This window comes from Lagopus muta, chromosome 18 (genome assembly GCF_023343835.1).
Source record: "Lagopus muta isolate bLagMut1 chromosome 18, bLagMut1 primary, whole genome shotgun sequence".
In the NCBI taxonomy this organism is placed as follows: domain Eukaryota; kingdom Metazoa; phylum Chordata; class Aves; order Galliformes; family Phasianidae; genus Lagopus; species Lagopus muta.
In genome coordinates, this window is record NC_064450.1 from 9,970,964 (window position 1) to 9,992,483 (window position 21,520).

Genomic DNA, 21,520 nt, shown 5'->3' on the forward strand with positions numbered 1-21,520 from the left:
GGAGATCAGGTGCCACTCTAAGGTCTAATGACATGTAAAAAAAAATCATGATGCACTGGCCAGCATTTCTATGCTCAGCCAAGCAGTAATTGCCTAGCGCCATGTGGGTTGTTGCTGCTTATGTATACTGATGCCTGTCCAAGTAAAGCATTTAACACTAGGTAACTTTCTGTTTTTACAAGTGTTTTGACATGTTTGGAATGTGAGTCATAGTACAACCTTATATAAAAACAGAGTAGCATTTGGGGTGTTGGTAGTTCATACGAGTAAATGCTGGTTTTTTTACATGTGGAGCATTTGTATTGACTTACCCAGATCATTACAGTGCTTTTGAAAAATGAAATTATTCTTAAGGTATTTACCTGTGCTTTTAAGTTACTTTTAAACTGATAGGAACCTATGCTTTGTTTTTTGTTCTATTTTTTTTTTTCTTATTTTGCTTCTGTTTTTAAAGATGGTCAGTGGGATTTGACAAACTATCACCTCTTAGACCTGGGCCGGCCGCATCATTCTATAAGATGCATGACAGTGGTGCATGACAAAGTCTGGTGTGGCTACAGGAACAAAATCTATGTTGTTCAACCAAAGGCCATGAAAATAGAGGCAAGTTAAAAATGGTGTTTAAAATAATTCTATGTTTTGTCTTAATGCCATCTCGTGTTACAGCAAACTCCTGAGTAACTCCAGAGAGTACTTATTTGTTCATCAGCACATAGATAGGCAGGCAAATTTGTTTTAGGGAGCAATTCTTAATTTTCCAAAGATGTAATGATTCTGGAAAAATTTAAGGTAGTTCTTATTTGTTGAAACTGATTATTCTGGGGTTTAGTTCTCTACTTTGTCCTGTCCAGAAGCTAGTAAGTGTCCTTTTAGGTCTTTGTAGAGCTTGCAGTGCTAGATCCAAGCTCATTCTTTTCATTTATGCATATTTACTTATTCATTATGTTCTCCACCCACCCACAACCTTCTCCAGAATCTCTCTACATACTTTAGAGGTTTGTAAGTGCTAATCTTGAGTGTACTCTCCCTCCAGTTATAGAGTATTATGTTTATGTAAGGTGTGTAAGCTGGCTTCTGCAGTGTTCTGAGTATACAAGTGCATGAAAAGCCTGTGGTTTCTGAAAGCAATTAGCAATATTAATACTTCAGCTTCTTATCCTTGGTCTGTGAAATGGATCGGACTTTGGGAGGGTGAATGCTCAGCTCTTCTGGAAATATTAAGGGCCCAATTCGTAATCTGTTTGTGAAGATTACTGTGTATGCAAGGAAACCTGTAAGAATTTATACAATAGTGAACTGTTTTGCTGGATAGTTTGTGTTCAACAGGTGTGAGTTTGTATGCAATAGCAAGGCTTGACAGAACTGGGAAGAAAAACACCTTTGGTGCCTGTGTATGTTCTGCAGTGACTAAAGACCCCACGCTGAAGAGGATCCAGGATAAAACAGATAGAAATAGCAGTAGGCTGGGGAGGTTACGTGAATGAAGATGCAGCAGTAAAGTATAGCTTTCAGATCACTCTTCAGGGCAGGCAATCAGCCTTTTTACTGTTTATCAGCATCATACTGTAATACGAACTGAGCTAAGCACTAAGGGTCTGCTGGTGGTCTTATAAATCAGAGGGTAGTAGATGACTTAAGGAAATTGCCAGTACTGACCATGTAAGGGTGGCGCAGAAGTCCTTTGTATTCTTTTATTTATTTTCTAATTCAAGATCCCATCTTTTATAGAAGTCATTTGATGCACACCCAAGAAGAGAAAGCCAAGTGAGACAGCTGGCATGGGTGGGTGATGGGGTATGGGTGTCGATTCGTTTGGACTCTACCCTGCGTCTCTATCACGCACACACGTATCAGCATCTGCAAGATGTGGACATTGAACCTTATGTAAGCAAAATGTTAGGTAAGTTGATAAGAAAAACTGTAGCGTTCTTATACATCTCACTGTCTGGGGCTTTCTTTTCCTGTTATGAGTCAGGCAATTCTCATTTCAAATGAAGTTGAAGGGTGGGTGGAATGCTAGTCAAATCCTGCTGCATGTGGAAATTTGGTTCTGCAAGTAGAAACTTAAGTTAGCCTGTCTCTGGTAAGGTCTGATCCTGTCAGATGTCTGAGCTGTCCCTTAAAACTCAGAACTAATGAGGAAAATGATGTTTGGGCAGGAATAACAGACAGCAAAATCTTTACGACTGGAACGATGCCTCTCAGAGTGGGAAGAACCCATTACTTTCCTGCAAAATTTGCCCTTTTCTAAGAAAGTACAAATGCAAAATAGCAAATTCTTACTGCTGTCAAAGCTAATAAGCTTCCTGCATTTTTCTGTGTTTATATAAGGGTAGTTTGACTACCTACGTAACCTGAGAAGGTAATTGGTCCATTAGAAGTCCTTCACAATTAACTATTGTGTCATGGGTGCAAAGGAGAGTAGTGTGTAGCCCACATTCCCCTTCTTCTGACAGCTTTCTTCTGTTTCCTGTATAGTTCTAATGATAGCCTCTGAAACTCCCTTGTAGAGGAAGCAGTATCCTTTATTTTAATGGGCAAGAAACTGTTGTTTCACAGTTGAATGGCATTTTTGTTTGACAGACTGCCGTGGTGCTGCAAGCCCCAGAATAACTTACTGTGCAACATTAAGGAGCTGTTGTGTTTTTTGTGTTTTCTCCCAGTACACGTTTGTCTCCTATATGGGTTCACAACTTCTCAGAAGTTTTAGCACTTTATTTTGCCTTTACAACTCGAATGTGCTCCTCTGCCTTGCTTGTTTGAGGTGGGAGGGAATTATTTGTCTGCATGAGTTGAGAACTGAAGTTAAGAATCTCTTTTATGGAAGTAAAATTATTCTTGCTCATAATTTTTGATGAAAAGCATCTTTTGTTTTTAGGTACTGGTAAACTGGGATTCTCATTTGTGAGAATCACAGCTCTTATGGTGTCTTGTAATCGTTTATGGGTAGGAACAGGAAATGGTGTCATCATCTCCATTCCATTAACAGAAAGTAAGTAAAATATAAATAGCTGCTATTCAATATGCTGTAAATGCAAAAGAAAAAAGAACACTGAGGGTCATTCAGATGCTTGCTATTGGGTAGAAAACTTTACTGACAGGTCTGAATCTTTCAGGTTTGTGACAGATTAGCTGCTAAGCATTATGGAGGCCCAAGCTATGTCCATGGTTACAAGTCTCTGAGCAAAAAACGAAACAGAATGGAAAAAAAGAAAACCAAAAAACAACCCATCTCCAAAGCATCTTGCTCTGATTTGAGCGGAGTTGCTCTGGCTTGAATTTGAAAGGCATCCATGCAACCTCAGAGGTGTTGGGAGTCGTAGCAGTGTTCATTGAAGCTTATTTGTGTGTAAGAGTTTTCTAACTGATGGTTGCCATGTGATGACCAGAGTAGATTTTTGTTTGGTTTGAGCAAATTGGTATTGTTGCTAGTACAATTCAATCAGCTTTAGTTCTTGAGAATTCATCGCAAAGTTGATATGGAAGATTGGAACAGCACTGGCACCAGTTGCTTTGAAGGACATGGTTGGAGATCTGGGAGTTTCCAAGCAGTTTCTTTAAGTAGAACATAAATTTCTGGGTAGAATTCCAGCACTGTTAATCCAGGTGTCTGCTTAATAACTGAGTGATTGAACTGTTGTTGAAAATACCGAAACGGCTTGGGGATAGGAGAGGAAATATGGTTGAATCCTGGGAGAAGGCAGCAATCCTGTTCAAGGGCAGACTGAATCTTAAAGGATAAATTTGGGAAGATTCTCTATATATTTGGCCATTTAAAGCAAGCAGCAAAAAATAATCCTTGTGCTACTGATGAAATCATAATCTAATCATAAAAGACATGGACAGAAGCTCCAGAAAATAAAACACAACACTTTGTAATTAATGGTACTGTGTTCTGAATAGAAAGTAGTGCAGACTGATGGGTGACACTGTGGGGTAACTTAGTGGCAGAAGCTCTTCGTGTTGTATCTGCGTTGTTGAACAGCACATACATGCATTGTTTCTCATACTGTTCCATTGCATTGTCCGTTCATTTGATAACTGTCTTTTTGCATTGCATGTGTACTAGGGAAGGACAGGCTTTCTGTCATTGATTTGAACTAGCTTAAATCATGCTGTCAGAAATTACAGCTCTTGCATCAAGCTTAATTTAATGTTTCCAGTAGAGTTTGTTTTAAAACAAAGTGAACATGGGAAAAAAAAAATCGCTAGGAAAGTTATTCAGATTAATTTCAGTCTTGTTAGTTGATCATGAGTTGGAATAACTGTTTGTGGATAGCCTGATTGTGGGTTTGAGAACCCTTATTATAAATATTCATGGCTTTAAAAAACAGTCACGTCCTTGCATAATCAGTCGTGTATCTCAGTTCCTTGGGTCTCATTAGCAGGGTACCTTCCAGATCTGCAGATGCTGTTTCAAAAGGGCACTTGAAATCATGAGTAGTTACGTATTTGGTAGTTTTCTGCCAAGGAAAGAGAGAAAGGGGAAACATTGCTAATGAATAATAAATTCTATAGTGATAAAGCACATGAAAGTGGCAGTGCTTCTGTTGTCCATTTTATACTGCAACTTCTATAACAAGATGCTGTTCTTTGACTTTTTATTGAGTCTTCTGTAATTAAATACTTGCTGATTTTTAGGAGCTAAAATTGAAGCTCTGTCTTATCAAAAACCAAAGTAAAGAGTGGTGGGTTCTCATTAATCCTTCTCCTCTACTGTCATACCTATCTATTTCCCCTTTCCTCCTTTCTCACTTTAGCTGTAATCCTCCACCAGGGACGTTTACTGGGGCTGAGGGGTAAGTGCAGATCCTGAACAAAAATCTGTTTTCAGGCTTCTAATAGCCACTTTGAGGCTGTTTACCACTCCCTATAGATCTACTCTCTGTATGTTCCTAAATGTTTTTCCACTTGCAGTTACTGCATTGCAGCAGTTTTATGTTTGCTAAATGGCCACCAGTCTGCTCAGCAGTTTAGCATATCATCCTGTGTTGCAGCTGAACTTTCATACAGACTTTATTTTTCTTTCAGCCAATGTGATACCATATCTTATAACTCTGTCATTAATCCACATCATTTACTGTCTTGTTACAAATCACTGTTTCTTTCACTTCTTTGGTAGTCTGTAGAATGGAGATGGCTTGTATGTCTAGCATGAGTACTTCTGTTTAATTGATTTTAAAACTTCTCAAGAAAAACTAGACATAGAAATGATAGCAGGGTGGCTCCTGCGTGGCTGCAGGTGGCTGTTGAGATTTCCATACCTGCACGGGGATTCCCTCTGATAAGTTGCAATGGAAACATAAGTTACATGTTGAAGTATATTGAATTTGCTCGTACTGAAGCACATTAGAGGTACTTATTTCCTAGAGAAGATACGGTCCTTTCAAAAGTTATTTTTTCCAAAAGTAGGATATTGAAATCTGTTGTTTATGCTAGACTAATAAGAATCCTGCTCCATTTTCTAATGTACTTAAAATAACGAAGCATGCAATCTCTTTTTTTTCCAGCTCTGTCTTGAATTGGCATTGCTGCCCTCCTGTTTCATTTTTATCTGAGTTGGCTGTAGCTTTTAGATGGTACCATAAGGTTCCTTAACAAATAACCATTTCTGTAATTTGTATTTTCAAGTAGAAAACACTTGTGTTCTTCTTTTACAGCTAATAAAGCAGCCGCAGGCTCTGGAAACCGTCCAGGTAGTGTAATTCGTGTCTATGGAGATGAGAACAGTGACAAAGTGACTCCAGGAACCTTCATACCATATTGCTCAATGGCACACGCACAGCTTTGCTTCCATGGGCACCGTGATGCTGTCAAATTCTTTGTTGCAGTACCTGGTGAGCTTTTTGTTACCCTTCCTCAAATGAAGCTTTTGCCCTCCTTTGCTTCTTAAAAGTGTAGCTTATTAGCAAGTGTATGAAATTGTGTACTCAGAAACAAGTTCACTACATTTTGATTTGTGAGACTTTTCTGATTCTCAGGTACGGGGGGGAGGGCTTGGTGACAAAGAAGAGTTTGTTTTCATCTGGGAGAAGGTGCTGCCTGAATCTGAGCACTTGCCTGCTGAGAGAGTGGTCAAATGCTGGGTAATTTAAGGTCTGATTTAAGAATCTGACTTGGTGCAAGAAAGAACAACTACCAAGGGAGAAGCCCCCAAAGGAAGGAATTTGGGTTTAAAAACAAAAAAAGCTTAGAGTTTTCTAGAAGCTGTAGTACTGATGAGGTTACCCTCTCAGCAGTTGTGTGTGCACTTGGCGCTGGAAGTAAATGACAGAAGTTTGCTTACTGGGCTGATATGCTGAATCATTTCAGCTGTGTGTCTGAAAAAGTCCTTAAGTCTGTTTCAATGTCATTCTCTAGATCTGCCAGTGCTGTGAATTCTACCAAGAGGCATTTCATTCTGACTTGCACTGAACTGACCTATGTCTTTAGATATCTCTTTAGAGAGAGGAAATCAGAGCACAGCTACCTTCTGTTTTTGCCTCTTGTTGAAGAGGTGCTGGAATCCCCAGCTGAGTATATTAGGTGACCAAGTGCAGGTGGCATTACTGTGAGACATGGCCTAAAAATGTGTTCTGTGTTTTTATACAGGTCAGGTTGTTTGCCCACAGAGTAGTGGTGGAACAGAGCTAACAAGTGACAAGCCAGCCCAAGAATCCTTCAGCCAGGGTCCCTTAAAATCAATGTTGGTGATAAGTGGTGGAGAAGGATATATTGACTTCAGAATGGGTAAGAAATACTGAGCTTAAAATCCAGCATTGGGTCATTAACCTTATCAAAACTTCACTGTGACTGCAGAATGCATTTCTGTGGTTAGTCAGTTCTTGAGTGTTTACTAAGCAGGTAGATAGAAACATCTTTATTCTCATACACGCATCTTCAGTTTCCACTTCTTCCAGTAAACCCTGAACTCTGAGAGAAACTGAAACATTCATTTGAAACAGTGCGTGGCAGTTCATGTATTCAATCTTATTTTGAAAGATGGAAGCCTTCTGACTCAAGCTGCTAGAAAATGTCCATGGTTAGATGACCTTTTATGGTCAGTTTTCATATTTAAGTAAAGTATGAGGTGAACAACACTGAAACCCAAATGTACTTGTGTTTAAGGGGAAAGGGGAAGAGTAACTCACTGTTATCTTTAAATGCCCATCCTGTTATGATCACTACATTTTTTGGATAGCATTTCTGTGTGATGCAGCCCATAAACGATCTCTTGTGTAAACACCTTTTAATTGACACTTCAGGAAAATATAACAAGAATGTTCAATATTTAGAATCTGTGGCTGGAGAGTGTGAGGGAAAAGTGCTCCGAAAGCACTCCCAGCTCTTCATTCTGACCTCTCATTGATCTCTAGTGTATAAAAAACAAAACAAAGCCAACAAGAGAAACAGATGCACATGTAATACCAACAACCCCAAAACAACCCACGAACACCAGCCCAAATTCTGTCATGTCCAGTGTGAAACATGTTCCAGCTGCTAACCCCAGTGGAGTGCCACAGGACTGTGGCAATTCTTTGCCACATTGTAGTGGGACACTAAAATTCTGTACTCATTTTAGGCAAGGTAGGTGTAGGCATGTAGCAGATGTGCATTTTGTCCTTGTCATGTGATACAAAGACATGTACTTAAAGTTTCAGAGGTATAGCTGCACTGACTCAGCCATTACCACGAAAGTGTAAGCAAACTGGATCGAGAACAAGTTTGGTCTATTCTGTGTTTAGACTCCTCACAGCTCCAAAGTAATCTAACGAGAAAATCAGGCAAATTGTGACTTGGAACTGTCCTGAAGCTGTCAGTAAGCTCCAATGTGATCTGTTAGAGCTGATGTTGTTCTGTACCACAGGACTGCCACTGGAGTGGTGCTTATCGCAGCCTGAATGTTTGGTTAGTGGTTGGTTTGTCCCCTTTGATCCAAGCTGCCTTTAGCACAGTCGTAAAGCTGCTCTTCTCTTTCAAAGTGATTAAAAAAAAAAAAGCCACAGTTAATATTCTTCTAGAATTGAAGAATGTGGCTGTCGGAATAGCAGGCTCTGAAACAGCTATGCAACCAGCTTTCCATTTGTAATGTGTATATCCAAGTTTGTGAATATTCTCTTATGAGCGTATGGCAACTACTGTCCTTAGCATTATAAACCCAGATGTCATTTCTGTAGCTCCGTTTGGTGTCACGTCTTCATTGTCTGCCTGAATCAAAGCTGATGTTTTTCAGGTGATGAAGGTGGAGAATCTGAACTTCTTGGAGAAGCTCTACAACTTGAACCTTCTGTAGCCAAAGCTGAGAGGAGTCACTTAATAGTGTGGCAAGTAATGTATGGCAGTGAGTGAGCCTGTAGGATGCAGCTTGGAGACCTTAAGCTAAAAAGAAAAGGAAAAAAAAGCGCTTCTGCATGTTTTTTATTTTGTGAGACCTGTTTCACTACATGATGTTGAAGCATTTCTTTGCTGTCTAACTTTTATATTGCAAATCTGTCAGACCTTTAACTATACAGGAATTAGCTTGTGCTGTTTTACTGCACCTTTGTTACATGGAACAGTATAATGAAATCAGAACTTTCTCAAAACTGGTGTGCACACCATAATAAGCAATCGAGACGTTAGTTTTACTGTACCACAACAATCTAATGTAGTTCATTCCTTTGGTAATCTCACCTGAGTTTGGCTTTACTATGACTGAGCTTCATTTCACTGTATAATGCATTGAGTAAAACAGCAAAGTTATTCCCAGAGTATTTAGGAAAAAAAAAAAGGGCAAATCATAGGATTATCAGGGCTCATCCAAATATTCAGTGAGAGCTAAGGCAAATTGTTCCAACTTTTGTTTCCAAACCATGAAAGTCTCGCTTACATCGTGTATACAGATTAATTTGTTACTTTCATCAAAATTTCTGGGGGGAAAGAGGAGATTGTATAGAAGTGACAATATTTAAATAAAATGACGTGTTTTCACTGTTGAACCTTAAAGTTTGAGAACTGCTGCCCTCAATCAGCGATTTCAAACGCAGCATTTTTTCCCATCTCCCTGACACAGATACATGTGAACAACTCTGTTTCCAAAGGGTGTTCTTAGGATGATTCAAGTTTATAAATAATCAGAGTTCTTCAACAGGGGATACACCTTGTTTTTATTTTTTTCCTTGTCTTAACTCAGTGTGTCCTAATCACCAGAATGATCTTCTCTGCCTAGCTGGTCGAACCCATGAGTCACTACGTGTGTGAAGGTTAAAGACCTCGATTAGAGCACGAGAAAAGACTGAGAGTGTACAGGGAAAATGCATCCTGCCCAAGTGAGATTGTAAATGAACTTTAGTACCTGATGGCAAGGTACAAAGTGTATTTTTTGTAGCTGCATACTCCCATTTAGTCCCACCCAAAACATGTAGCAATGTTAGCAGGTAACACTAAGATGGAGTGAATTGTTGAAAGTCAGGAGACTCTAATATCAGGCTGACATTCTGTCTACTCACCATCTATTTTTTTTAACCATAAATGTGAGTTGAAGACTGTCTTCCTTTTACATTGAATTTCCTATATTGGTGTCAGACCTAACTTAACCAATTCTTGATTTCTATTCTTTGGAATACTGTAAAACACAAATTTGCTCTTTCGTTTGTTCTCTAAAAAGCAAAAGCTGGAGGGGTTTAATGAACATCCAGCATTTACCCCCAAAAGACTGGGACTAATATGCGAATGCTGAACGGTTTCAGAGAAGTAGGTGTAGAAACACTTTTTAAAACTGCCTAAACATTTTTATGCAATAGGAGCAGTTCTGGTCTATCAGGCAGACATGTGTTTATATATTTTCTTAATTTTTTAAATGAACACATTTAGCTGAGGTCTATTGTGTAAATATATATTTAGGCAGCTTTTTCAAATGCATATCATAGCTGATAAACCAGAAAAACTCCATTCAGGTCTATTGGTTAGATTTATATGTATAAATACTTTTTAAGCAACATATTTTGTATGCAACTGTTCCTCTCGTAAATATGTATCTAGGACACGAGTTATGTAGTAAAAATCCTTATTAAAGAAGTCTAATATCTTGGTAGTATTTTTCTCTTCAGAATGCCAAAAGTGACGAGAGCACACTTCATAATTTGCTTTCCAAATTCATCTTTGAAATCACTCTTAAGGTACTTCAGCTTAATTCTAAAGTCTGGAATAGGAATACAGAAAGTAAACTGACTGAACGCTCTCATAGAGGCCTGTTTAAAACTCACGTAGTCACGTATGCTGAAACCTGAAGCACATCTGAATTAACTTGGGAAATTGGATGTCTAAGAAAAAAACTGTCTACACTTCTTCACTGTGAGTGGTGCAGCTCCATTGCTTCTCTTGCCGTCTTCCTAAGTTTGTTTTTCTCCAGCTTCCAAAGCTTATGCTCACTGCTTGGTTGTCACGTTCTCTTGTTCTCAGAAGAAAAACAAACGCACAATTCTGTTCCTTGGTGCCCATGTAGCGTTTTATTTGTGGTAGTGATCTGTTTTCTGTGGACGGTTTGACTGCCTTGAAGCAGAGCAGTTTAATCTGGCAATTTAATCTGGTCTTTCACCAAACACATCGGTCCTCCGTGCCATTCAGTCACCTCAGCAGGCCAACTTCTGCTGGTTCTCAGCAATGATTGAACTTCTGTCCAAAAGTAGAATGGATTTTGAAGAAGACAGTAGGTACCTGTGTACCACTGTGGTGGATGAAAGGCGTGTGCACTTCTCTGTATTTCTCATTTTAGAATGTTACCCCTGTCCGAAGGCAGAGCAAAATGACTCCCTGTTCTCATCACAGTGCGCTGGGGTTTATGAACTCCCTGTCTGAGGTGATGTGAGTGGAGCAAAGCCCCAGGCACTGAGGTGATGCGCTCCCCTGGAGATCGTCTCCAGAATGTTTGTGCATACACTCGTGATTAAAGCATCGTGTAGGGAGGAGCCGATCTCTTGACAGCTGCAGCTTGCTGATTGGAAACATTTCGAGCACAAAACGTGCAGCGCAGCGCTTGCCCAGGTGAGGGTGTTTGTGTGTAAAGGTGGGACGCGTGGTGTGAGCTGCTGCATTGCCCACTTCTTGTCAAGGTCTTCCTGCGTTGGATCAGATAGAGCTGGCAGAGCATAGACACTTTATCATAGGCTGCCTTAGTAACAAACAAGTGTTCAATCTGTTTTATTATACGAACTGTTCTAAAGGACGCGTGTCTTTTAAAATGCTGTGTAACTATTTATTTCCATGTGAGTATTATGAAAGTTACCAAAGGATTAAACCTGACTTAGCACTCTTGTAAGGGACCCTGTCTCAGCAGGGTCTTGTGAAGGCCCTGCTCGGTGAAACGCGGCACGGTAAACTCAAATACAGCTCTTTAAGGAAATGTTTTTCTAACAGGGTTATGCCATATTGTAACGACCTATGTTGCACCTCAAAGCATTTTTCTATACACTAAATGCCTCTCCCACCCTCTAACAAGATTAAGTTTCCTTTGTTAGTTTTGTTGATGCACATTTCTCAATCTTTTAAACATATTTTAAACATTTTATGGTCTGTAATTTTTGGAAGTTTTGTCTGTTGAACACTTTACGCTGAATTTTACTTGCCTCTGTAATCCGAGATGGATACTACAGCGTTACACTTGCTGTCTGTTAAAAGTTGAGGCTTCTTTTCTGTGAGCAGAAAAGCTCATATAGCAGTGTAGTTATTTCAGTATTTATTTCTATTATTGAATCCATGGGGTTCAGAATGTAACTTTGTACATGAAATATATATATAAATATGTATATGAAACATGCATTGGGTTGGTGTTTTCTTTGTGGTCTTGTGTCTTGGGGTTTTCTTGCAAGTCATTTGCCTTGCTGCCTCCCCAGAGCAGGTGCACAGAGCAGTTTCCCTCTTCTCAGCGCGTCCTTTCACAGGGATCTCATGGCACTGTGCTGACTGCGTGTATCAAATAGGAACCAGCATCATCTGCCTTCGCTCTGGCAAGGTTAAAGCTCATTTCTCCCAGCCTGCTGTGCATGTGGGTAAGTAACTTGATTCTTCAGATTTTCCTACAAGGGATTATTAAACCAAACTGAGGGATTGGTTTTTTTTGCCATCCACTCCCTTTCATTTTTCTCATGTCTGTATGAAAGCTCCTTGAGCAACACAGTCTGTGGATGTTATTTAGCATTACGGTCATCTCTGTGCCCCTTAATTCTGCTGTAGAAGAATAGCAGGAAGGAGCTTTTTGGCCTTGGGCTGTGCTTGGGTACAGGACTTATGAGTGCTGTCTTGTGTGGTTGTAAACTTCTGCGAAGAGCGCTGAGATGACAAACCCAGTTCTGAGCAGAGTGGTTCCTGTGCTTTTTGGAACGCCTGAGCGTGGCGTGGTGGGGATGGTTCACTGCGTGTGGTTCTAAATGGGATGAATCCACTCGGGACTCAGAACAGTTTGTTGTATTTAAACACAAGGTGGTGCTCTAAGAACCTACAGGCCACGTGGAGATGTGGGGAGAGACGTCATGGTGCTGGAGGCCGCTCTGCTCCCTGCCTTCTGCCAGCAGGCAAGTTTCAGGTTTCCTTTAGCAACTCTTCAGGGTGAATTCCTTGTGTCAGCGGTTGAAGGAAATGGGAATTTGGGCGTTTGATTATCAAAAGGCTCAGAAAACTGCTTGCCCTTGCCTTCCCCCAGGTTGTTGTTTAGGTCTTGCTGCAGGGATTTCTCTTCTTCACTGCCCACAGGGCCCAGAGCTGGGACCTGTTCAGCCCACTGCAGCCAGAGCTTGGAGTAACCCACTTCTGTGTTCCAAACGGTGGGAAATACGGGCAGGGTTCAGGTGGGTGCTCCTCACACCCGTTTTCATGAGCAGAAGCACTGCTGACCTCTTTCCTCCCATGGCCTTGGGGCTCTCAGGCAGCTGCTGAGCGAAGGAGAGCAGCACTGCCCTGGGCTGCTGCCTCTGTGGGGCAGCTCTGCCCCATGGCTGTGTCAGCTGCCTCAAGTCTGGAGCTTAAGTAAGGAAGGGGGGGGGGGGGAAACAACAAAACAGTGAGTTGGAAGTCTTCCTGGATTCCACATCTGCTTTCCACTTCCACTGCTGTGTGTGGAAAGGCCGGCATAGGGAGTGCTGGGTCCAGGTGGCCCCGGGGCCACTGTTGGTGGGGTTTGGGCCCTATGGTGCCACTGTCCCCACGGGGCATTTCTCTGTCCTGTGTCTGTTCCCAAGGCCCCTCCCCAGCCCCTACATCTGGGAGCTCCCATCCCGTGGCAGTGCTGACTTTCATCCTGAGCTGCTCTTGGACTCACTGTTGAATTGTTACTATCTCAAACCCACTCCTTGTCACATCTTCTGGGAGTAGGCAGAGGCATTGAAAAACCTGAGGCCAAAAATAGGGAGAGAGAATTGCGGTTTTTCAGTTCTGAGTCAAACCTGGCTCTGGGGCGTCCCGTGTCCCCACAGCCAGCGTTGGATCTCTGGGGTCCCAGTGCCATGTGCTGGGCTCTGAGCGGGGCTTTGCACCACCAGCAGCCCATGTCCCCTGTGTTCCGTGTGGGCTTTGGTCCTGGTCGCAGAGGGTTAAGTCACATGCAGTGTCAGAACCTGTCCAGTTTCATTCTGGTTGTGAATACCTCCCAGGGCTGAACTGTTTTCGTGTCCTACCTGGGAGCAGAGCAGGGCTGTCCTGGAGGCTGTAGTGTTTGGGTCAGTGCTCCCAGGGAACAGCAGCTCCGTGAAATAATTCTGCTTCTGCAGGAATTAAAAAGGAAACTTTCTACTCTATCTCACACACAGCATCCTCTCTTTGCAGCAGACAAAGATCAGGCACTGGAGAGGAGCCCTGGGGCTGGCGCTGCTGTTTCCATCAGCCGTTTCCATTGTGGTGTGCTGTGCTCAGGGCCAGGCAGGTGCTGTGCTGCACTGTTGTGCTGCTGCTGGAGCTCAGCTGTGGGGCGGCCACGGGCTGTGGGGGGGCTGGGGTGCATTGTGGTGCCACATCACATCACCACTATTTTTAGTGCTCCCACTTCTGCTGCATGGTCCTATCTGTCTCTCTTTGGTCTTTTATTTTCAGTTTCTTGTTGCCGTTTCCCAATCTTGGCCCAGCACCAGGTGGGCAGCAGCTGCCGATGTATTTTTGTCTCTGTGGTGTGGAGGGGTCCTGGGGGGGGGGGAGGGGGCGGTGCTTGTGGAGCAGCTGCAGCCAAAGGGGCACAGGACTGTGGGGTGCAGAGCTGTGTTTGGGGCACCTCTTGCAGCAGAGCTGTGTGGCACAGAGCTGGGAGCAGCAGCCCCACATCGCCCAGAGCCATGAGGAGGATGCAGAAATGGGGCGATGCGTTGGCTTTGGGGTGACCTCCTGATCGTTTGGTGGAAGCAGCACTGGGGGAACCCACCTGCTCACACTGTGGCTTTTCAGTGGTTCTGGGGATGTGCAGGTGTCGGCTGGAGGTCATGTGGGAGACAGAGCAGCGGGCATCCTTGGGGATGCTGTGCCAGAGGATACAGCTCCAGTGCTGAAGGGTGTGATGGAGCTTTTTGGCAGCAATTACAGCTGTGTTCAGCCTGGCAGTCATTTTTCTAAATATATCTCTGGGTATTGAGTGGCTCAAAATCTGGGGCCTGGGGGTTCTGTGATGGCTTCTTACTGCTGTAGTGGAAACCATCCTCATAAGCCGGCAGATGCTCGCTGTGCTGTGGAACCCTTCAGACCTTCAGGAGCCGCTGTACGTTTCCAGCTCCAAAGGCTCAGGCCAGGCTGAGAGAGAGCGCAGCTCCGTCCCTCGGCTGCCGCGGCCTCTCGGTGCCTGCATGTGAGGGCAGCAGCACACAGCAGTGCTCTGCTGTGCAAATCCCACCCCCTTCCCTATAGAGCAATCTGGGCTCAGATGCTGTAGAGCTGTGGGTCGCTCTGTGGACGTGGTGAAAGGACAGTGCTGTGTGTCCCTATCTGATGGCTGCACCCCTGGAGCAGAGGTTGTGCCACATCTCCTGAGCCCTGCATGAGGGTAATGCAGTTGTCACTTGTTGGCTAAGATGCAATTGTGGTGTCTGGGTGTGGAGGTGAGTGCTGCAGTACCCTGAAAGGGGTCGGGGCAGCAGTATTTCCCCCAGCACATGGAGCTCCGCACACACTGCCCTTCCTCACAGCCTTTCTTACTGTGCAGACCTAAAGCACTGCGCTCTTAAGTCAGAGCGTGAATGTAACCAGAACAGGATCGAGCGAGCTGTAGGAGCTGGCAGAGTGGTGGCACTAAACAAGGTTAAAGCCATCTGATAACAACATCCCATTACAGGAGATGAATTACCAATATCCTGCAGTGGTGAAATACCAAACTTTCTTGTGACAAAGCATTGATTTTCCCAGAAAGGAAAATGAGAGCGAGCTGCAGTGACACGGCAGTGTGAGCAGAGGGGATAGCGATGACAGCACTGAGCAAATATCTCCTGCACAGAGCCCAGCTCCTGACCTTTAGCAGTGTGCCCGTTTAGGATGTCACAAATCATGACAGGCTTCCTCCCAGCGAGTGGAGCACAGAGGTAATCAGAGCAGTTTGGAGGGCCGGATTCCTGAGCAGCTCCTGCACTGACTCGGATCAGCCGCATGCCAGCAGTAAAACCAACAGGCGACGTTGGGGTGAGAGCTCTTAACCCCGCATTGACATTACCAGCCCAATAGAGGAGATGGCCCTGTGCTTGTAGTGCTGCAGAACTGCAGGCAGGATACAAACATCCGTATCAGGATTAACCATGAGGATCCCAGTAGTGTGTCCCACACTGAGTAGATGGCTCTGAGACTGCTGCCACCTCCATGGGGAACTGCAGGAGCCCCTGGGGCTCAGCCTGAGGTCTTGTGCTCTGAAATGAAGGCTGTGCTGTGAGTGTCTCTCTCGCAGTGGCACTGAAACTCACATCGTAGAGTGCAGGACTGAAGAGCTGTAAGGTAGCTTGAAGACTGACATTAATTACGCAGTAATTTTCTACCTGTGATCCATGATGGACCTGTTGCTGATCCCCAGACAGATGGCAAGTCACACAGGATGGGCTTCTCCTCTTTATTTCCATCTGCTATATTTCATTAAGGCAGCTAAAAATAAAAATATCCTGAATGTTATTTTTCCATGCAAGCTATTGCTACAGCAATTTGATACGGCCATGACTGGAGTTTCCGAGCGACAAGGAGTTCTTAACTGATTTGTGATCCTTGGCATGAAAAGAGGCCAAGACCCTCTACATCATGCTCAGTGTGAGCGTTGTGCTTCCCTCCACATCCTGCAGAAGACTCAATTCACAACAATTTCTCTGGTAGAAGGGGAGCAGCACAGGCACTGCTGTCTGCTCTGAGCGGAAGTTCCCATTTTTAGGTTCTAATTATTGCAGATGGTGCCATGAATGGTGATGCAATCAGTCACTCGAGATCCTTCAGGCATGAAGTCCTCTTCTGTGTGCTGGGAATAGGTCCCCAAACCGCTGCTCTGAGCTTTCAGCTGGCGCAGTGCACAGAGCCTCTCAGAGCTTTGTTTTGGGCATTGTTGGGATTTGGTTTCATGGATTTTTCAGCTCTATTGCACCTTTGCACAGCGAAGCCCTGCTATTGCACACACAGCTCTACTAATCTCAGTTCCCAGACCAGGCTGATGCTTAGGCATCACAACTGAGGATGGACTCTGGCACCCTGGCTCCACCAGGTGTCTGAATGCTGAGATCTGAATGCTGAGCGTGGACGCACGCAGGAGATGAACTCTATTACTTCACCTTACTTAGAAAAGCCAAAAGAAAGCTCTTTAAAGCCCTTTCAGGCAGCACAGCTCGCAGCACCACAAATGTTCTGTCTCACTGATGGTGCCTGCAGCTCTGCTCGAGAGCCTTTGTTCCGACCCCTCCTTTCTCCTCACTCCATGCTTTGACAAACAAGCTGTTTCCTCACCCTCCTGGCAGCGCTCCCACGAGGAAATTCCTGCTTTGCAGCCCCAGCGTGGAGCAGCCGCACCGTCCAGCCTCCTCTTGGGTCACGTTGCTTCCCCATTCGCCGGGGCCCAGCCCTCGCCCCAGCAGAACCTTTGGCTCTGTTCTTGCGCCTGTTCTTCCCCTCCGTTTATTGGAGTTCCACCCTAAGCTCACATTGACTGGGGCCCCATTTTAGCAAGGAATTTTATCATGTGCTCCACGTAACTGGCTTAGACCTTCCATCTGTTTTTAGCTTATCAGAGCAGCGGGGGGAGCCGCCCGGTTCCGCACCCCCAGCTCTGTGTGCATTGGCCATCGGCATTTCTGAGCAAAGAGCGCACTTGCCTGAAGTGGAGCAGGAGCTCAGATAAGGAGCACTGCTGTGCTGGCCTCCATCCAGCATGGAGACACGTCTCCACAGAGCTCATGGTGCTCCTGCAGTGCTGTGGAGCTGTCAGCTCCGCGGCTCTGACACATTCCAGGTTGTTGGGCGCTCCTCCCACAGCTCACTGCTGGCGTATAGCTGGGTGCCCTGCACTTTGCTGCGCATACTGGGAGTCCTGAATGAGGAATATAGGATTAATTCTTAGTCTTGGGAGCAGAAAATGGAGCCAAGATGGGCAAAAAGCGATGAGCCCAGAAGTACTGGATTCAGTGTTTCATTCCCAGTGGAGTTGGGCACAGCAGTGCCTCATTTTGCTGCTGGGCACCACTGTGCCAATGCAAGGTGTGACGGCAGCGGCTACAGGAGCAGAAGGAAGCCTGGACTGCACACAGCCACTTATAACTTCTGCCTGCAAAGTTTGCCATATTTAATTCACATCATATAAAAATTCCACTGGTGAAGGCTGAGGAAAACTGAACATTGAGTGAGGACTTCTGCTTTCCTGCAGAGCTGCACTGGAGGAGCTGGGCTGTGGCGGTCGGATTTCTGCTGTGGGTCAGAAGTTCATTGTATCATCAGATTTCGTGTCATGGGGCTGTTCTGTTCCTAATTGCAACCAGGCAGGACTCAGCCCACGGCCCAGCTTTTACTCTGGGCTCCTTCCATAAGATGTACGTTGCAGTCAAAGTCATAGGCAAATCATTTTAATTGTATTTTTGAGAGAGAGTCATTACCTTCCAATTCTACAACAGAGCAGAAAATGAAATTAGCTGCAGGCTAGCATTCATGTAAAATACGAAGCCCCATACTTCACTGGGTTGTTGGTACAGCGAGTTTATTTTGTGCAAATTTAATGCAAGCATGGTGCTGTGCACCTCAGGGACCTGCCATCAGCTCATGGGCATCTGGGACTTTGCAAAGCCCTGAGAAACCCGGAGCAGGGCCTGAGCAGGGAGCGTGGCCCAGGGTGGGCTGCAGGGCTGAGCTGGAGAGCAGTGAATCTGAGCAGCAGCTCAGTGCTGTGCGTGTCCTGAGTGATCCCACTACACAACTGCATTCATTATTCACACGTCTCAGGGGGAGCGGCTGTAGCCACATCTGAAGCTGAAATAAAAACAGCTTAGCACTTAGCTCTTGATTGACTTTTTGAATAATTTAAATCGGTCAGAGACGCCCGCCGTGCACTCGTGCATCCTCCTATGGGCATCCGTTCCTCTGCAGAATGAAATGAGGCAGCGTGCGAGCTGCTTGGGCAGCCAGGCCTCAGCTGCAGCGCTGTTATCGTGGAGAAACTGTGCGTAATGTAGGGGTGTAATGGGGGCACTGACTGAGAATCTGGATGGGCATCCCTAACAAATCCTACAGATAGCAGAGATCCATCTCCCAGTCCTGCCCTGCCTTTGTGTGGTGCCAGGAGAGCACTGCCTGGCAGACACTCTGTGTTCCTCAGATGCTGTGAGTTTCTCTCTAGCCCAAGAAACCTGCAGCAGCAATCCGGCTTCCTCCGAGATGGAGGCACGCTAATTTTAGGCACCGTGTGCTGTGCAAATCATTGCTGTGGAGCTGGCTCTGATTTTTAAAGTGCCGACTGCCAAACTGGCTGCAGTGCACAGACTTCACGTGGGCCTTCAAGGTTTGAAACTGTCTTTGGGTTTTGGTGCTGTGCTGCAGAGTGGGGAATGGGAGCTTAAAAGGGACTGCTGGAAATGGGAATGGCTGCGTTGGAGGTACATTGGTCAGCAGGGAAGGGGTCGGTAGGGAACGGATGGCCGGTTGGAGCACGCACTGGCTTTCTGGTGGGCTGGAATTAGCTCATAGAGCTTTTATGTCCAATTTTTCTCTTCCCTTGGACACTCCCCTGATGAGTTGCCCATCCAGTGCTGGTTGCTGCATCATGCCCAACATCTGTAGGTAAAGGAAGCATGTTGCTGTTGGCTTCTAGATGTATTTTCTAAATATTTGGTGAATTCACAGAATTCATTTCAAACCGTGGCTGAATGTGATTTCCTAGGAAGGAAGGATTTCTTCAAAAATTATTATTAGACTGTGATTCATGCGCTCATCTAAAAGACAGGGAACAGCAGGAGCAAGGCAGGAGATGCTGCCAGTGAGCTCAGGCTTAGCATGGGCAGAAAACTGCTACGTTTCTCTTCAATATTAAAAGATTCAGCGTGCAGAGTTTCATCTGATAGCTCTCATAACGTCTCTGTTACGAGTCATATAATTACTGAGTTGTTCTTTGTATTTCAAAGAAACCGTTCTCCGTTACCACAGGCAGCTCCAGAAACTCTCAGCATTAGGATGAGGTTGGGGTCTCACCCGTGGGTGCACAGAGCATCATTTGGGAGGGCACTTTGAATCCTGAGCTCCAGCAGGAACTCATTTCAGCTGTAAAAAGACTGTAGAAGGTTCTCCTGTGTCTCGAGGCTGCTCTGGAGTGTTTGATGTAAGTGCTTCGGACCTTGGGCTTGAACCATTGCAAGCGTGCAGAACTGCTCCTAGGGATCTGCTGTGGGCTTCAGCAAGGACCTGGAGAAAAAAACGTGCACAGCATCATGCAACAAAAGCAAGGGTAGTTTAGCAAAAGTTGGTTTGAAAACGCTCATTAATTAAGGCCATGCAAATCTGCATACGTGTGGCTCGCTAACGCACTTTTTCCTCTCTTCTTATCCGAACATGAGTGCTGGCTGGTGTGAATGTGATGGAAGTGCGTGGCCGTGGGATCACAGAGTGCTGTGGCTCTGCAGTGTGCTGCTCCGTCCGGCTGCAGCCCTGACCTTAAAGCAAAAGAAACAAGTGAGTAAGCCATGCTATTTATAGCAGAGCTAATTATTTTGACGTGATATGACAGCAGCAGAGTCTGTTTTCTCTTCACTCAATTAATGACAACGGAAAAAGCATTCGATGCCCTTTTAGCAGCGTTCACTGGCTGCAACACAAACCTTCTCTGCATGCTTTAAGACAGGATTTCGCAGTCCAGAGATGGGGGTGCAGCACTGTGTTGGTGGAGGAGAGGCTGCAGGGTGAGGAGCTGCATGGAATTGCTGTTCCTAAAGGCAGAAGCTGCTGTTTGGTGGGAAGTCATGCAGCAAGGACAAGCTGCTGTAGAAAATAGTCTGGGACAGAGCTCAGCTCTTCTCTGGGGCCGCTGGTGGATTCTGAGGGGCTTGCAGCAGCAATCACATGTGATGTTAGGACTGGAGAAACAAGCACGAAGCAACTCTGTGCCTGAATGACCACATCTGACAGGCTGGGCTCCTGTGGGATGCTGTGGGGGGGAGCCCCAGCACGCAGCTCCCAGCCGGCCCGGCTCACAGCGCTGTGCTCCGCTGTGTGCTGTGTGCTCCTGGCGGGGCGCTGCGCTGTGGGGTCACGCCGTCCTCCTGCTGTGGCACTGAGATCTGTCTCCCTTTGTGCCCTGTGACCTTTCAGGCTCTCAGAACTGCTGTTTGCTGGGCCCTGTGACTGTCGCTTTGTTCACGTTTTATTTATCTTTGTTAAGCGGGTGGGTCAGGCGGCCGCAGGTACAGTGCGATATTCATGAGAGCCTCTGATTTATGCAGGCACGGGGCTGTGCAGCGGGGTTACTGAGTACTGAATGTTGTATGCAGCTTTCATTCCTTTCCGTGACCAAAGGACACAGAGTTTCTCCAAGATGGGATCTGTGAGAGCCTCCTTCACACAGCTGTGTGTGCTGAGGGCAGTGCTGGCAGAGTGCGATGTGGGGAACTGAATGCAGCCATCAGCCGTGCTGCATTACGGGCTGAGCGGCCCTTGGCGTTGCACCTCCCTTTGCAGGTGCCTCCATCACACGTGCCTACTTTTTTAGGGGCAGTGATGAGTTTTTGCAAGGTCACCGGCATCACTGTAGCGGAGTGGCTCAGGGCAGAGGGAATCTCTCCTGTCTGTATGAGTTGGGGAGGGATGAGCTTCAGGTCGGGCACCTCAAGGCAGCAGTGCTCTGCCCGCTGCCGCCACCCCTGCAGTGCTGCTGGTGCTCAGCCTGGGCGGGCGGCTCTGTCCCACACCTTGAGCTCCCATTCTCACAGGAGGGGAGTTCCTTTCCACCTCCCTCTGCCGTCCAGGAAAACAAAAAGGTGCTGCTCACATCTCCTCCTACATGCCGTTCTTTCTCAGCTCCCATTAAACTCTTCCCACTCGGGGTGTGGGCAGCGGCACGCACACATCTCCCTGTACCATTTTCCCATCCCTTGGGAGCAGTGCT

The 21,520-nt window shown here is 45.4% G+C and overlaps 1 protein-coding gene and 1 long non-coding RNA gene across 7 annotated transcripts in view; one reads left to right on the forward strand and one right to left on the reverse strand.

The window, feature by feature from the left end:
* The window catches only part of SPAG9 (sperm associated antigen 9), a 57,581-nt gene extending 45,808 nt beyond the window's left edge, over positions 1-11,773 (forward strand). For 3 of the 6 annotated variants that reach the window (XM_048964747.1, XM_048964748.1, XM_048964751.1), the window contains 7 exons: positions 455-603; positions 1,729-1,900; positions 2,879-2,992; positions 4,761-4,799; positions 5,661-5,837; positions 6,592-6,729; positions 8,213-11,773. In XM_048964747.1, the coding sequence (XP_048820704.1) occupies positions 455-603; positions 1,729-1,900; positions 2,879-2,992; positions 4,761-4,799; positions 5,661-5,837; positions 6,592-6,729; positions 8,213-8,328 (905 nt within the window). In that variant the 3' untranslated portion in view covers positions 8,329-11,773. The remainder of the gene's footprint in view (positions 1-454; positions 604-1,728; positions 1,901-2,878; positions 2,993-4,760; positions 4,800-5,660; positions 5,838-6,591; positions 6,730-8,212) is intronic. The other 3 variants (XM_048964749.1, XM_048964750.1, XM_048964752.1) reach the window with 1 other exon arrangement.
* A 5,933-nt stretch (positions 11,774-17,706) lies between these two features.
* Positions 17,707-20,245, reverse strand: LOC125702147 (uncharacterized). The gene is made up of 3 exons (XR_007380462.1): positions 19,948-20,245; positions 19,615-19,824; positions 17,707-18,399 (listed from the first exon to the last, which is right to left on the reverse strand). It is a non-coding gene; the product is annotated as an uncharacterized LOC125702147 (long non-coding RNA).
* Positions 20,246-21,520: the final 1,275 nt, after the last annotated feature.